The sequence below is a fragment of the Uranotaenia lowii genome, chromosome 3 (genome assembly GCF_029784155.1).
Source record: "Uranotaenia lowii strain MFRU-FL chromosome 3, ASM2978415v1, whole genome shotgun sequence".
NCBI classification, from domain to species: Eukaryota; Metazoa; Arthropoda; class Insecta; order Diptera; family Culicidae; genus Uranotaenia; species Uranotaenia lowii.
Window position 1 is genome coordinate 29261032 of NC_073693.1, and position 14902 is coordinate 29275933.

The 14902-nt window shown below is 36.1% G+C and overlaps 1 protein-coding gene and 2 pseudogenes across 1 annotated transcript in view; 1 reads left to right on the top strand and 2 right to left on the bottom strand.

Annotated features, from left to right (window-relative positions):
* Positions 1-3513, bottom strand: part of LOC129756704 (lachesin) — a 71044-nt gene extending 67531 nt beyond the window's left edge. The window contains exon 1 of the mRNA XM_055753687.1: positions 2678-3513. Coding sequence (XP_055609662.1) covers positions 2678-3221 — 544 coding nt within the window. The 5' untranslated portion in view covers positions 3222-3513. The remainder of the gene's footprint in view (positions 1-2677) is intronic.
* A 3841-nt stretch (positions 3514-7354) lies between these two features.
* On the top strand, positions 7355-9171 carry LOC129756707 (GATOR complex protein MIOS-like; annotated as a pseudogene).
* Positions 9172-12269: 3098 nt separating this feature from the next.
* LOC129756708 (GATOR complex protein MIOS-like) lies at positions 12270-14714 on the bottom strand (annotated as a pseudogene).
* Between the last annotated feature and the right edge of the window lie 188 nt (positions 14715-14902).

The window sequence follows — 14902 nt, forward strand, 5'->3', positions numbered from 1 at the left end:
TATTTTTTATGGTCCCCCCCCCACCCCCTCGCGACGTTCCAACTCCGAGTGACAAAAGAAGGATTTGAAATTTGTTCCGGCCTAATTGTAATCTGTTATTTTAAGGAAAAATAGATAAAAAAAAATACACGGAAGGGTATTTTCCTCAAAAACCATTTTTATGCACTTAATCGCTATTTGGTTTTGAGGATTTTTAATGGTTAACAAAGTATGGAAATAGAATGCCCTACACGGGATTTCCAGACCATAAACTCCCGTGCATGAAAAAAAATTTGGGAATTCCCTAATCTCGGGAAACTCTAAAATATCCCGAGAATTCCCGAAGCCAATAAAATATATTAATTTACTAAAAAAAATACACGATCCTAATAGGAAAAAATAAATCAAAATTACAGTTTATACTTGATTTGAACTTTTTTTTCTAAAAACTGGATAATACATTGAATTTAAGAAAAAAAATTAGTTTTTGTTCGAAAACTTAATTTAAGTAAAAATCGACAATAAATCAATAAAACCCAAAAAATCCAATAAAGAAACGCTACGAAAACAAATCCGAATGTTTTATTTCGCAACACTATTTCGAACTTCCGTTTCGCAAACTGTTGACAGTAGCAAGATCATCAGCAAAGAAATTACATATTTTGAAACAAAATGATAGTTATCTGAAAAATTCACGGGATTTAAATAAATTTATGAAAAACCTGAAGCCTAGCTAACAAACTTCAATCGATAGTAAAAACCTTTCTCAAATATAAAAAAAAATTGCAGCAAGAATCAGTCTAGTTTGTCGGTTAAAGTACTTAGTGATTAGGTCTTGGGTTTTATAATTGATTATTGATTGTTTGAGGCATTGAAAAAGTTTGAAATATTTTACAATACTACTGCCTTTAAAAAAAAACAATAGAGATTAGGTTTCGTATGCAGTAGAGTGTTTCAATTTTCAATTTAAATTTTTCCCCGGATCCCGAGAATTCCCGGGAAAAGGATCGCCCGATTTCCCGATTCCCGGGAACACTTAAATGGCCGGGAAATTAACAATCTATTTGGAAATGAATAAGTACGTAGTAACGAAATCATTTCTTCAAAGCTTAGCTTCAAAGTTGTTGGAAATTCCACGAAAAATATAAATCTGATGTACGCGTCCTATCTCAAAGTTTCGAGAACATTATTTCACATTTTTTTAAGCGATAGATTTTATAAGACGTTTACATTACATTTAAATTTATATTTCTCATGGTTTCAGATGACAGAGATGCAGATTTGGCAAGTGCACTGGCAGTATATTTAGTTTTCGTTATTGGCATAATATCCCTGAACGACGTAATTCAAGACTCTTCTACAAAAAGATTTTATTCGGAAGTCGTTTGAAATAGACTTAAGAATCAATTAAATATCAATTAAATATATATAAATATTAGCGATCCCGGAATGCTCCAAAAACTCAATTTTTTAGTTAAGTTTTCAAAATTGCATGTGAAGCGAAAATCAAACCTTACTGAAGATTCATAGAAGGAATGATAAGTTTTGGTATTAAGTCTTGAATCGATCATAAGTTAATTTAATTCTCCAATATTAGCTTCTTGAACTTTTAACCTATCATTTCAGTTGTAAACTTTTTTTTAGATTAAAGCTATCAAAAATCAATCAAGCCCTTCCAACGCCTCTCAAAATTGGAAATTGGGCTCTCCGCCCCCTTAAAAGCTCCCACTTTGAAAACAACTCATCTATAATTAAAAATTTTCGAATTCCGATCAGGTTTTGGCAGCAAAAAGCGCACTCGACTTTCGAAATAGAATAAGGTGGCAATGATATTTTTAAACAAATTGTTTAAATAAATTGTTCTTGTAGTACAACGATTCTCCGATTTGAAATACTGATTCTGAATTGCAAATCGCGGTCATAAATCTGAGTTCTTATTTTGACTTTTAACTTGATTGAAAACAAAAAAACCTTGGATGAGTGTTTGCGATTAGTAATCAAAATTTAAATTTAGTGAAACAGTCATATGAGAACAATTTTAGGTTGTGAATGATTCAACTTCGCCTTCTGTCAGTGAAAATAATTTTTAAATTTATTTTATTTGATGTCTTTGACTGTGTTGTCATACAGACCATGAGTATTAACTTGATTTTAAAGATCTTGTAAGAATCAATGTGTCTAACAGAAAAGGTGAAACAAAATATGAACCCAAACAAACAAACTGAGACAACTCGACTCCACCAAGGTATGGGTGTTTTGACCGATCACTCGAACTCACACAACCCAACACACCTGGATTGGGAGCAGATCGTATCCACATATCTACATCCACTTCGCTCGGTGGTAGTCACCGACAATCCCCAATCGAGACGATGGCATATTATCATGCATGAATCATCTCGTTCGTAACGACCGACGATCACTGCGTCTGGCTCCAAAAGGGAGGTGATCGCATCCATTCCCATTTTCCCATTCAAACGGCACCTCCTATTCTAACTATTACTTAGAAGTGCATCTATGATTTAGGCCTATAGGAATCTATGCGCGTCCCAATTGTGTGAGGTGCCTCATTCAATTTGCTTTGTCTTTCACTAGCTAATGGCGTAAGGGCCCTCATGTTTATGAGGCACTATTGAGGGACTTCGATCGAGTCCCACGGAGCAAACAAAGAAAGAAAAAGAAGAATCTTGACACTGACCTGTTGGTAAGATAGCGTTGTTCTCCCGACGCCAGGTAATCTGTGGCGGCGGATAGCCTGAGGCGTAGCATTCCATCTGGACGGATTGCCCCTCGGACGCTACGAGGGACTGGGTTGAGTTATCCGAGATGATCGGAGGTCGGCGTACTTGCAGGTCGACATCCGCCGTGATTTTGTTGGTCACAGACAGGACCACCTGACACTGGTAAACGCCGGCGTCGGTCTCTTGAATATCCTTGATCTGGAGGATGTAGCTCGATGAGGAGGGATCGTGCCGGAGCGAGAATCGGGAATCCTTCAGCACCAGAGCACTTCCGGTGGACAAAAATACCACATCGGAACGATCCCGACCGGTTTTAATCCAATGGACCGAATATTGGTTTGCATATTGAACAGAACATTCCAGCTCAACCGTGCCGCCGATATCTTTAATCTGTTCCTGTGTGATGTAAGAAATCGAGGGAGTTCTCTGCGCCACGCAGATTAATGGCAGCATCAGCAGCAAACTTGCCACCGCACTCATTTCAAACTTAAGTCGATTCATCTTCACCACTTGCACCAGGGAGAAACTTTTATCTCCCGAATCTATTAACCTTAATTAATCGACACAAAACCTTATCCGAAATCAATTGCTGAACCTTTCAAAACGCGAAACACCACACCCAGTCACTAGTTATTTAGCACCACACCACGACTCGGTCGCTCAGACTACCATTAAACAAGTGTGCTTGAATGAAACTATGCAGCAGAGCAGCTAACACACCCGCGCGAAGTTCTCTGACTGACAGGAGGAAAAAAACCGAACCGAACAGGGCGACGGACAAACTGTCAATGATACTACCACCACACCAGAAAGCCCTAACTGCCGTCAGTCGGGCACCTCAACTCAACCAAACAACCGACGAACGCGGTTTTGTTTGGTTCCCCCCAACAACAACACGATACAACGGAGACGCATACGCAAGTAAAAGTTTAGGTCTGCTGGCAGGGCGTATGTTGTTGCTTGCGTATTGGGAACCTTCTCAACCATCATAGAAGAATAAGCAAAAAGGCTTTTGAGGCGTAGGCTTACCTGCATGCATACCTGGAAATATTTGTCGATTCAAGTTTAAATTTCAAGCTCGTGTTAACCTGCGCTTGATTTGATGGGGACGCGTGGTTGTTGTTAAATGTAAGTAAACTCTCATCAGTTTAAACCCCTAAATTTATGCATGGTTTTTTCGAAAATATGTTTGAGTACTTGATTGCTGTGGTTTAAAGATTTGGATTCACATGGCGACCATTACAAATAGATATGAGCCCCAAAAATGTATATGTATCTTAAACTGGACGTTCATTTTTCTACCAATTTCCAAACGTATTGAAAGGTTCTTTTTGTTTTGAGTAATTTTTAAAAAGTTTTAGCGATAATTAAAGTAAGTTTGTTTAAAGCATGTTTGTGGAAAAGAACATTTTCAATGTTCTTGAGTAGTTTTCTAACAATTAACGATATCACCATATGATTAATTTTAATATTTTTTAATATACCGGCTTCTTCAGTCGAGAAAAGTAGAAATCATGGGGGGGGGGGACTTTTTTAGACAAATCCGATAATTTTATCAACGAAAATCCGAACAAAATCCGAACGAAAATCCGAACTAAAAGTTTAACTTTCACAACTTTTTTCTTTTTCGAGCAACTATTTGCAGTGTTTTTTTTTCAATTCTAAACTTCCTATAACTATTATACCGTACCGAGATAAAATTTGAACTCAATCAACGCTGGTTGATTTTCTAAAACGTCTTTCCAATCATCATCAGAAATGTGAAATCCTGAATTTCAATGCTCGAAATTTTGTATTGTGCATGAGTTTTAACCTTGAATTTCCAAATCTTTGGTCTGTATTCAGAATTCTGTCTCCAGATATCCAGAGCCCATAATATCAAGAGTATTCAGCGATTAAATTCAGCGTTTAGAATTCAGATAATGAATGTTCAGGCTACTAAATAAGTAACACCTAGAGTGGTGAACCGAAAATAAAATTCTAATATTCTTCCTTTTTTCTGTGCACCTACACTCACTGGAACTAGTTTACAGAATCCTGACTAAATCTTTTTTGGTTGCGCTTTGTGGATTTGAGAAAGTTAATCTGATTAAAATGTTTAACGTAAGCGAGAGGGGGGATTGAAAATGATCTTAAATTGGGTTGCGTAATATTTTATGATATTAAACATTAAACATTAAACATTAAACATTAAACATTAAACATTAAACATTAAACATTAAACATTAAACATTAAACATTAAACATTAAACATTAAACATTAAACATTAAACATTAAACATTAAACATTAAACATTAAACATTAAACATTAAACATTAAACATTAAACATTAAACATTAAACATTAAACATTAAACATTAAACATTAAACATTAAACATTAAACATTAAACATTAAACATTAAACATTAAACATTAAACATTAAACATTAAACATTAAACATTAAACATTAAACATTAAACATTAAACATTAAACATTAAACATTAAACATTAAACATTAAACATTAAACATTAAACATTAAACATTAAACATTAAACATTAAACATTAAACATTAAACATTAAACATTAAACATTAAACATTAAACATTAAACATTAAACATTAAACATTAAACATTAAACATTAAACATTAAACATTAAACATTAAACATTAAACATTAAACATTAAACATTAAACATTAAACATTAAACATTAAACATTAAACATTAAACATTAAACATAAAACATTAAACATTAAACATTAAACATTAAACATTAAACATTAAACATTAAACATTAAACATTAAACATTAAACATTAAACATTAAACATTAAACATTAAACATTAAACATTAAACATTAAACATTAAACATTAAACATTAAACATTAAACATTAAACATTAAACATTAAACATTAAACATTAAACATTAAACATTAAACATTAAACATTAAACATTAAACATTAAACATTAAACATTAAACATTAAACATTAAACATTAAACATTAAACATTAAACATTAAACATTAAACATTAAACATTAAACATTAAACATTAAACATTAAACATTAAACATTAAACATTAAACATTAAACATTAAACATTAAACATTAAACATTAAACATTAAACATTAAACATTAAACATTAAACATTAAACATTAAACATTAAACATTAAACATTAAACATTAAACATTAAACATTAAACATTAAACATTAAACATTAAACATTAAACATTAAACATTAAACATTAAACATCAAACATTAATCATTAAAATAAGGTTTTCTTCTTTTCCTTAATTATATTTATAGAAAAAAGAAGTGGAAAAGTTTATTAAATTACATTTTACACACCCTGAATGGAATGTTCGACTATTTATGTTGCATTTTAGCGACATCTGTTTGTCGAATTCCATCGGAACTTCATCAAAGCTCGCAAGCGTGCAACATTGACAAAGTTGTGTCACATCAAAAGCTGTCGCGCGACGTTCTTTATTCACGTTTGACTTATTTTAGTCATTGTTAGTTTTGAAACAATTATTGGAACGTTAAAGATCCGGTTAAGAAGAAAGAATAAATGAACAGATGATGAACTTCACTGGTCCATCCTTTGATGTAATGCAGTGCTGATCAATCGTAAACAAAAAACAACCCTTGTAAATATCAATCATGTAAAAAACTGAGTAAAATAAATCCGAATAAAAAAACTTTATAGTTCTTTCTATGAATAACTATGGCTGATGTTATACGTAAAACTTAGGCAATTCAATGAAGCTTTTTTAAAGAGTTTTCTCAATGTCCCGCTTTTTTCATCTGTGTCCCGCTTTTTTTTTTCGTGAAATGTCCCGCTTTTTTCTAAAAGTATCTGGCAAGCCTAGAATAAACCAACATTTTGTTTTTTTTTAATTCTTTTTTTTTGCCTAAACTAGTTTTTATTTCTATATTAAAATTCTATGAAGACCATTTATCACGGTAATTAATGTTTGTTATTTAATTTATCGGACTTTTTGGTGAAAATTGAAAATTTGAAATGGAATTTAAAAAAAAAACAAAATTTTAAGATTTTTATTGCAGAATATTATTTTAAGTTGAATCGGTGATCTGTAAAAAAAATTATAAAACTTTTCTAAACTTCAACAGATTAAGTTAAGATTAAGAACAACTGTAATAGAATGTTAGAGTGCATCTTTATGTTGCTCCGATAAGTTGCGTGCAGTGAAACTTTTGTCGCCGAGCTTTAAGCTCACTCCGCTGCTACAAGATTATTTCCTTAGAATGGTTCACTTTACATTTCTGTACCAACACGTGAAAAGGATCTATCTCCATATACGGCGAATCGAGAAAAGCGCGTTTGAAAAAAATACAATCTATTTTAAATCGCTAATTAAAAATCACTTAAAATTTTTACTTTTTACGAAAGACAAACGATTTTTAGAAGCATCCCCTATATGTTAGAATAGAGGAATATCAATTTTCATGAAAACACAACGCGCTATCGTAGATAGAACCTTAGCTCACGTAATATTTTGTCTCACTTGTTTATACACCCTTTGCTATTTTCTCATTCCTAGCTGTAGTTTTAAGCTCGCGTTCATTTGCAACTTTGTTTTCATGTTGAATAAAGTGTCAAAATGTAAAAATCGTGATCACTATGAGTCAAACCGTCGTGGAGTTGCACTGGTTCCCGAAGCACCCGGACCGGTTCTTGACCGCTGCCAGTTCCGAGGTCAGTAATCAATAAGATAAATTATTTTTTTATCAGGTGAAAAATCAGAACATCATCGATCGTGGGGTCAACACCAGTAAGTTGTAAGTTGTTTTTGTTTTGGATTTTATTTATGCTGATTAGTTTTAACTTTTTTCAGACATCAATATGGAAATATCGAAAAACACAACAGCCACATTGATTGCATTTGAGACCCGGTACCAGATCATCCGGTCGGTTGCTCCTTCGTACCATTCCAATTGGGAAATACTGTTTGCAGCTGGGCTGCCGAATGGGAAGGTTGCTTTGTGTAATTTTGCGACCGAAGATTATATTGAGTTTAGTAAGTTGTAGATGGTTCTGGAAGTGAGGTTATGATAATTTTGTTGATTTTTTACTTCAAGCACCCAGAGTTTCCCGGCACTGCACCTGCATCGCTTGGAGCGAGCTGGAACCTAACCTGATAGCAATAATTTGTGGGATCAACGATTCCTGGACAAGGCTATCCCGCAAATTCAGATGCATAAAAACATCACCCACTTGTGTGTCCGACAAGTAGCTCAGTGCTGAAAACGCTGCGGCGAGATTCTTCCCTGATTAACGATTTGCACTGGCCGGGTATGGTTATGGATTGTGTTGAGCCACATTCCATTAAGCGATGTGGGTCCCCATTCCAACAGGCTTGAACCAGAGGCCGGGATCCAACAATGAGCAACTTGTCCTGGCGATTTGGAACCCGTACGATTTGGAACGAATGTTGGCACTGTCAGGAACTGGTACCGTTTGTGACTTTCAAATCCCGCAGCGTGTGGCCATTTCCTGGGACAACGACAATAATCTGTTATATAACAATGGGAACAAATTGAGACAGTTCACCTCGTCTTCACTAATTAATAGCTTCGAGGAAGAGGTCGCGAAATCATAAAAAAGCGAACATTATCTAACTATGGCCTGGCTCATGATTAAGGATGATTCTAAGCTGGGATTGAAAACTATTTAGGCTTTTATGATGCCCCGGAAGGTCCGCGCTGTTCAGATCGAATCCGGTTATGATGAAGTAGCTAGATTTTAGCATCGGCAGTGGACTTGACGTCTATCGTAGCGAGCATTGTGACACTGTTCAGCTGCAGTGTGGATGGACTTTTGACCGGAATCTTTCCATGCCCTCATCAACGGGCTTTCTTGCGAGTAAGGAATTCACCAGAGCAGCTCTCATTGCATGCTTCCGTTTTCGCATTAAGCAGGTAAGACTACTTTTTTTTTAATATAAACCCTAAATAATTTATAAAAAAAAATGTTTTCTCGAACAGGCAATCGAAATACTGGGTCGAGTTGCGTAACAAACGTTCGACCCAAGTTCACAACTGCAGCCATCGAATTGTCCGGGTTCAGTGCAGAGCGAACTGGGCACTGACGCAAACAGTGTGGAGCAGCCCGTACCCAGATCGATGACCCGTACCTAAGGTGCATGTTCTCGTTCCTAGCGATGAAGAAGATGGGTTTGAAACCGTTATTAATGAAACGGAAATCTCCCTTTGGGATCGGATGGCCTTTGCTTGCAACTTCGTCTCCGACTTGAAGCTCGCCGAATACATTGAAGAGATGGTGGCCAACTGCATCGAAATGGGCGACCTCAACGGTCTACTCCTAACCGGAGCTACCAACGACGGTATCAAGTTGCTCCAAAGTCACCCGGACAGAACCGAAAACGTTCAAAATGTAGCACTGATAGCTGCCAGATTTTACACGACCGAAAATTAGGAATACACGTTTTAAAGTGAAACAAATAATGGAATTATTTGAGTTTTTTTTTTTTATTTCATAAACACAGTTTTTTTTTTGTTCAAAATATTTTAAATTATTTACATGTTGTCTTACTTCAGGAAAAGTTTTAAAAAATGTAAAAGCAAGACAAATTTTAATATAAATTTCAAAAATATTGAAAAAAACGATTCAATTGAAGGTCAATTGGGAAAACCTGTAAATTTAAAGGAAAGGTTTTAATGTGATGTAGATTTTTTAAAGACAAGAAGCTAAATTTTTATAAATTACCTTTTTAAGACATTTCATCTTCCTGATCATCTAAATCTAGATCGTTTTCAAAATGGTCATTAACAGTTGTGGTTCGTTTACGTCCACGTTTCCTTGGAACCAAATTTTGAAGAAAAGTTTTATAAAACTCTTTATTCGACACATATTTTAGCAACTCGTTCAAATCAGCCAGTTTAGCTTGAGGTAAAGGTATTGGTTCATCCGTTATTTGGCCTGGAATTTTGTAGGGATCCCCACACAATTTCATTTCAAACTTCAACCATGCGTCTCTGACATCATATCTATACTCGACAATTGCAGGTTCATCACAATTGTACTGGAAACACATTATGTCACGAAATTTGATCGGCTCATTAAAAATATTGTTTTTAGGCTTTTCGAATTGCTCGCTGAAGTTTTTCAACGCGCGGAACTCGCATTGTTCCATTTCAACCACTGTAATAGGAACTTTTCTTCGAATGCTACCTATAAAGGTAGCCCAGTCGTGAGGCGTTTCAATGTTCACAGAGATTTTTTTTTTTGCCCGTTCAATGGTTCCATGTACACAATCAACTTCCATGTGACTATGTCCACTGCACATGAAGTTGTGTGTTATCTTTAATTTTCGACCGTCTAATTTACAATGGTGCATGAACCAAACGAAACTTCTAACTACCGTTATATTATGGTTTTGTCCTGCGCATCTATCCGAGTAGTAGATCACGTGTTCGACATCTGTTGGCATGGTTACAAGGTCCCGTAGCAAACATGATGCAATTTCTTGGGATCCACGCCTTGCTTTGGACTCGTCCCAAAGATAGCAAACTGCTTTGTTCTTGTTATTATACGTCTCAAACGTAGTGAAATTTAGAGTATAAAGTTGCCTAGCGTAGTAGGACTTTCCGCATGTCAAAAAAGGTGTGGGGAGAACCTTTTGCAGATCGAAAGTGACTGTTCGAACTTTGTTACTTTTAGCCATCAGAAAATGTTGCCGTTTGCTATCGTAAACTCTGGCAGCTTTGGCTTGATGCTCTTCTAGTTGTTGTTCCAAAATAACCTTTTCTTCCGGTGTAGAATTTTTCAGTTTTATGCCCAACTCATCACAATCGTTGCAAGTGTCTATTTTCGGTTTTCGGAAACTGATGTTAAATCTACGAAAAATTTTTCTGTATGAGTTGTAGTGAACAGTGTTCAGATTTTTTTCGATCCTTTCAGCGGCATAAAGCTCGTACATCTTAGAAATATTCAAATCACTACTTAAATACAGTTTTTTGGTTCTCTCTCTTGTGTAGTGAGAATCATAAGCCGGAAATGATCGAATGTGTTCTTCAATTGAAGATATTTCCAAATCGGTCAATTTGTTTGTGTTGAAATTGTAATGTCGCTGGTCGTCTTTGGCCATGCCTTGATTGGAAATCACTTTTTTCGCAAGATGCTGAATCTTTTTATCCGAAATGTCCAAAGTGTTTTGGAACATTTTTTTGCAGACACGTTGCTTTCCGTCACTAGCTGGAAGCTCGTATATATATGTATACGAACGACGTGAACCGAATACCTGAATTGAAAATGCATTTGTTTTTATAATATCTTATATACAATATTGTTTTAGAATCGGCAGGTTCAGGAATGAGTAGTAAAAAATTTAGTTTTGACTATTGCTTTCTTTTTTTGTTATTTTACTGTAATCATTAGGCAAATATTGACTACTAGTTTTTTTTAAATTTTAATTGAAACCATTCAACTATTTTTTTTACAAATTTAAGTGCTTTTATGAATTAAATATTTCACATTGAATTGATTTTTCAAACAGTGTCAAAGTGCTTTTATTTAATATATTTCGCAATGAAGTGAAATATATTAAATGAAACCACTTGATACTGATATTATATCAGATGCTATGTATGTTACCAAATGCAGTTTTCTTTACCATGATATTTATACAGAATAATAATAAAGAAAACAATAGATGTATGAATTAGGTTTCTAAATATTTTTGAAATTTACCCGATTTTCCGCGGTTTTTTTTATCGTCATATGGCCAACGATAAACTGGTTTTGTCCAGATCTTTCCAGTTCGAGGAAGTTCTTAAGAATAGCAGCCCGAGATTCAATTGAATACCTTGCATTGCAACGAAGGCGAGTGCAATTACAAGGATCTTTAACTGCCCGTGCTTCAACTATTTTGCCACTTTTTCTGGTGTATTCTAATCCTCGCAATCTTAGATCACGTCTGATTTTCCAAACAGGTTTCTTAACTACTTTTCTCTTCTCAATTTCTTTTAGTAGTTCTTTGGCTTCATTTCCTGCTGTCTGGGTGGTCACCACCTTTTTCGATGTAGAAGTTGCTGCGAGAATCGAATTAAATTTTTAAGCGTCCAAGATCTCAATTTCATACTTACATCATTAATTATTTATTTTGGCTTACCTGGAGTGTTCTCGTCATCACTAGAATCACTTGAACCTGATGATTCACTCATGAGGGTTCTGATCAAATACGGTTGGAAATACTCTGATATATTTGATAGGTTCAAATCAGCTGGAACGTAATCTTTGTCGTTAACATTATCGTCAATTTCACCAAGCGAAATCGTGTTCTCATGATTTTCATTCGTCTGTTGGAGCAAATTTTCGAATGATGGTTGCCGCGAACGTTTATGAGTCACCAAATTTAATGGTTCGTCCATTTGATGGGATAAATCCAATGCCAGGTCTATAGGCTGTAGACAGTGATGGGGGGTGGAGGCCACACACCGGAAAGATAGTTCTATATTACTTTCTGTAGCACTTATTGTTTCTTCGAAATCCGCTGTACGGGTTTCCTTGAGTTCTGCAGCGTCTGAATAAGAAAAAGTTAAAATAAACAAATTTAAAGCCGAATTTTTTTTACTCATTCCACTCAATATGAGATTGAAGTATTTTTTTACTTACACAAAAGAAGATCAATCCCGGAAAAATCCATGGTTGCCGCGAAATAACTAAATTGCTTAAGCACACCTATTGAACGTTTGAAATCCGTTTTTTATTTAAAAATGATTCAACTCAACCGAATTATGCGCGAGGGAGATGCAGATAAAATTTCCACATCAATGACACATGCTTATGGCTCTTTCTGTATGAGTGAGTGAATAGCGTTTCCCATTGAAAAATAATATATTTACACCGTTTGCTTCGCTGCGTGAAGCAAAGGATGTATAACGACGTGGTAGTAGTTTTTTTTTTACACCGTATGCTCCGTTCCGGAGTAAACGGTGTATATCAAACTGATGACAGTTCTAGTTTCAGATTGGTTATAGATCCTTTACTCAAATTGAGTTTTTGATGTAACGGAAAGTTATTTTCTTAAAAGGGTTTTACCGTTGAGTAGTGCAAACGTTAACCTATCATGAGATACTGAAAATGGTTTTTGTTTACTTTTGGAGATAGATCCTTTTCACGTGTTGGTACTTTAAAACGTGTATTCCTAATTTTCGGTCGTGTAAAATCTGGCAGCTATCAGTGCTACATTTTGAACGTTTTCGGTTCTGTCCGGGTGACTTTGGAGCAACTTGATACCGTCGTTGGTAGCTCCGGTTAGGAGTAGACCGTTGAGGTCGCCCATTTCGATGCAGTTGGCCACCATCTCTTCAATGTATTCGGCGAGCTTCAAGTCGGAGACGAAGTTGCAAGCAAAGGCCATCCGATCCCAAAGGGAGATTTCCGTTTCATTAATAACGGTTTCAAACCCATCTTCTTCATCGCTAGGAACGAGAACATGCACCTTAGGTACGGGTCATCGATCTGGGTACGGGCTGCTCCACACTGTTTGCGTCAGTGCCCAGTTCGCTCTGCACTGAACCCGGACAATTCGATGGCTGCAGTTGTGAACTTGGGTCGAACGTTTGTTACGCAACTCGACCCAGTATTTCGATTGCCTGTTCGAGAAAACATTTTTTTTTATAAATTATTTAGGGTTTATATTAAAAAAAAAGTAGTCTTACCTGCTTAATGCGAAAACGGAAGCATGCAATGAGAGCTGCTCTGGTGAATTCCTTACTCGCAAGAAAGCCCGTTGATGAGGGCATGGAAAGATTCCGGTCAAAAGTCCATCCACACTGCAGCTGAACAGTGTCACAATGCTCGCTACGATAGACGTCAAGTCCACTGCCGATGCTAAAATCTAGCTACTTCATCATAACCGGATTCGATCTGAACAGCGCGGACCTTCCGGGGCATCATAAAAGCCTAAATAGTTTTCAATCCCAGCTTAGAATCATCCTTAATCATGAGCCAGGCCATAGTTAGATAATGTTCGCTTTTTTATGATTTCGCGACCTCTTCCTCGAAGCTATTAATTAGTGAAGACGAGGTGAACTGTCTCAATTTGTTCCCATTGTTATATAACAGATTATTGTCGTTGTCCCAGGAAATGGCCACACGCTGCGGGATTTGAAAGTCACAAACGGTACCAGTTCCTGACAGTGCCAACATTCGTTCCAAATCGTACGGGTTCCAAATCGCCAGGACAAGTTGCTCATTGTTGGATCCCGGCCTCTGGTTCAAGCCTGTTGGAATGGGGACCCACATCGCTTAATGGAATGTGGCTCAACACAATCCATAACCATACCCGGCCAGTGCAAATCGTTAATCAGGGGAGAATCTCGCCGCAGCGTTTTCAGCACTGAGCTACTTGTCGGACACACAAGTGGGTGATGTTTTTATGCATCTGAATTTGCGGGATAGCCTTGTCCAGGAATCGTTGATCCCACAAATTATTGCTATCAGGTTAGGTTCCAGCTCGCTCCAAGCGATGCAGGTGCAGTGCCGGGAAACTCTGGGTGCTTGAAGTAAAAAATCAACAAAATTATCATAACCTCACTTCCAGAACCATCTACAACTTACTAAACTCAATATAATCTTCGGTCGCAAAATTACACAAAGCAACCTTCCCATTCGGCAGCCCAGCTGCAAACAGTATTTCCCAATTGGAATGGTACGAAGGAGCAACCGACCGGATGATCTGGTACCGGGTCTCAAATGCAATCAATGTGGCTGTTGTGTTTTTCGATATTTCCATATTGATGTCTGAAAAAAGTTAAAACTAATCAGCATAAATAAAATCCAAAACAAAAACAACTTACAACTTACTGGTGTTGACCCCACGATCGATGATGTTCTGATTTTTCACCTGATAAAAAAATAATTTATCTTATTGATTACTGACCTCGGAACTGGCAGCGGTCAAGAACCGGTCCGGGTGCTTCGGGAACCAGTGCAACTCCACGACGGTTTGACTCATAGTGATCACGATTTTTACATTTTGACACTTTATTCAACATGAAAACAAAGTTGCAAATGAACGCGAGCTTAAAACTACAGCTAGGAATGAGAAAATAGCAAAGGGTGTATAAACAAGTGAGACAAAATATTACGTGAGCTAAGGTTCTATCTACGATAGCGCGTTGTGTTTTCATGAAAATTGATATT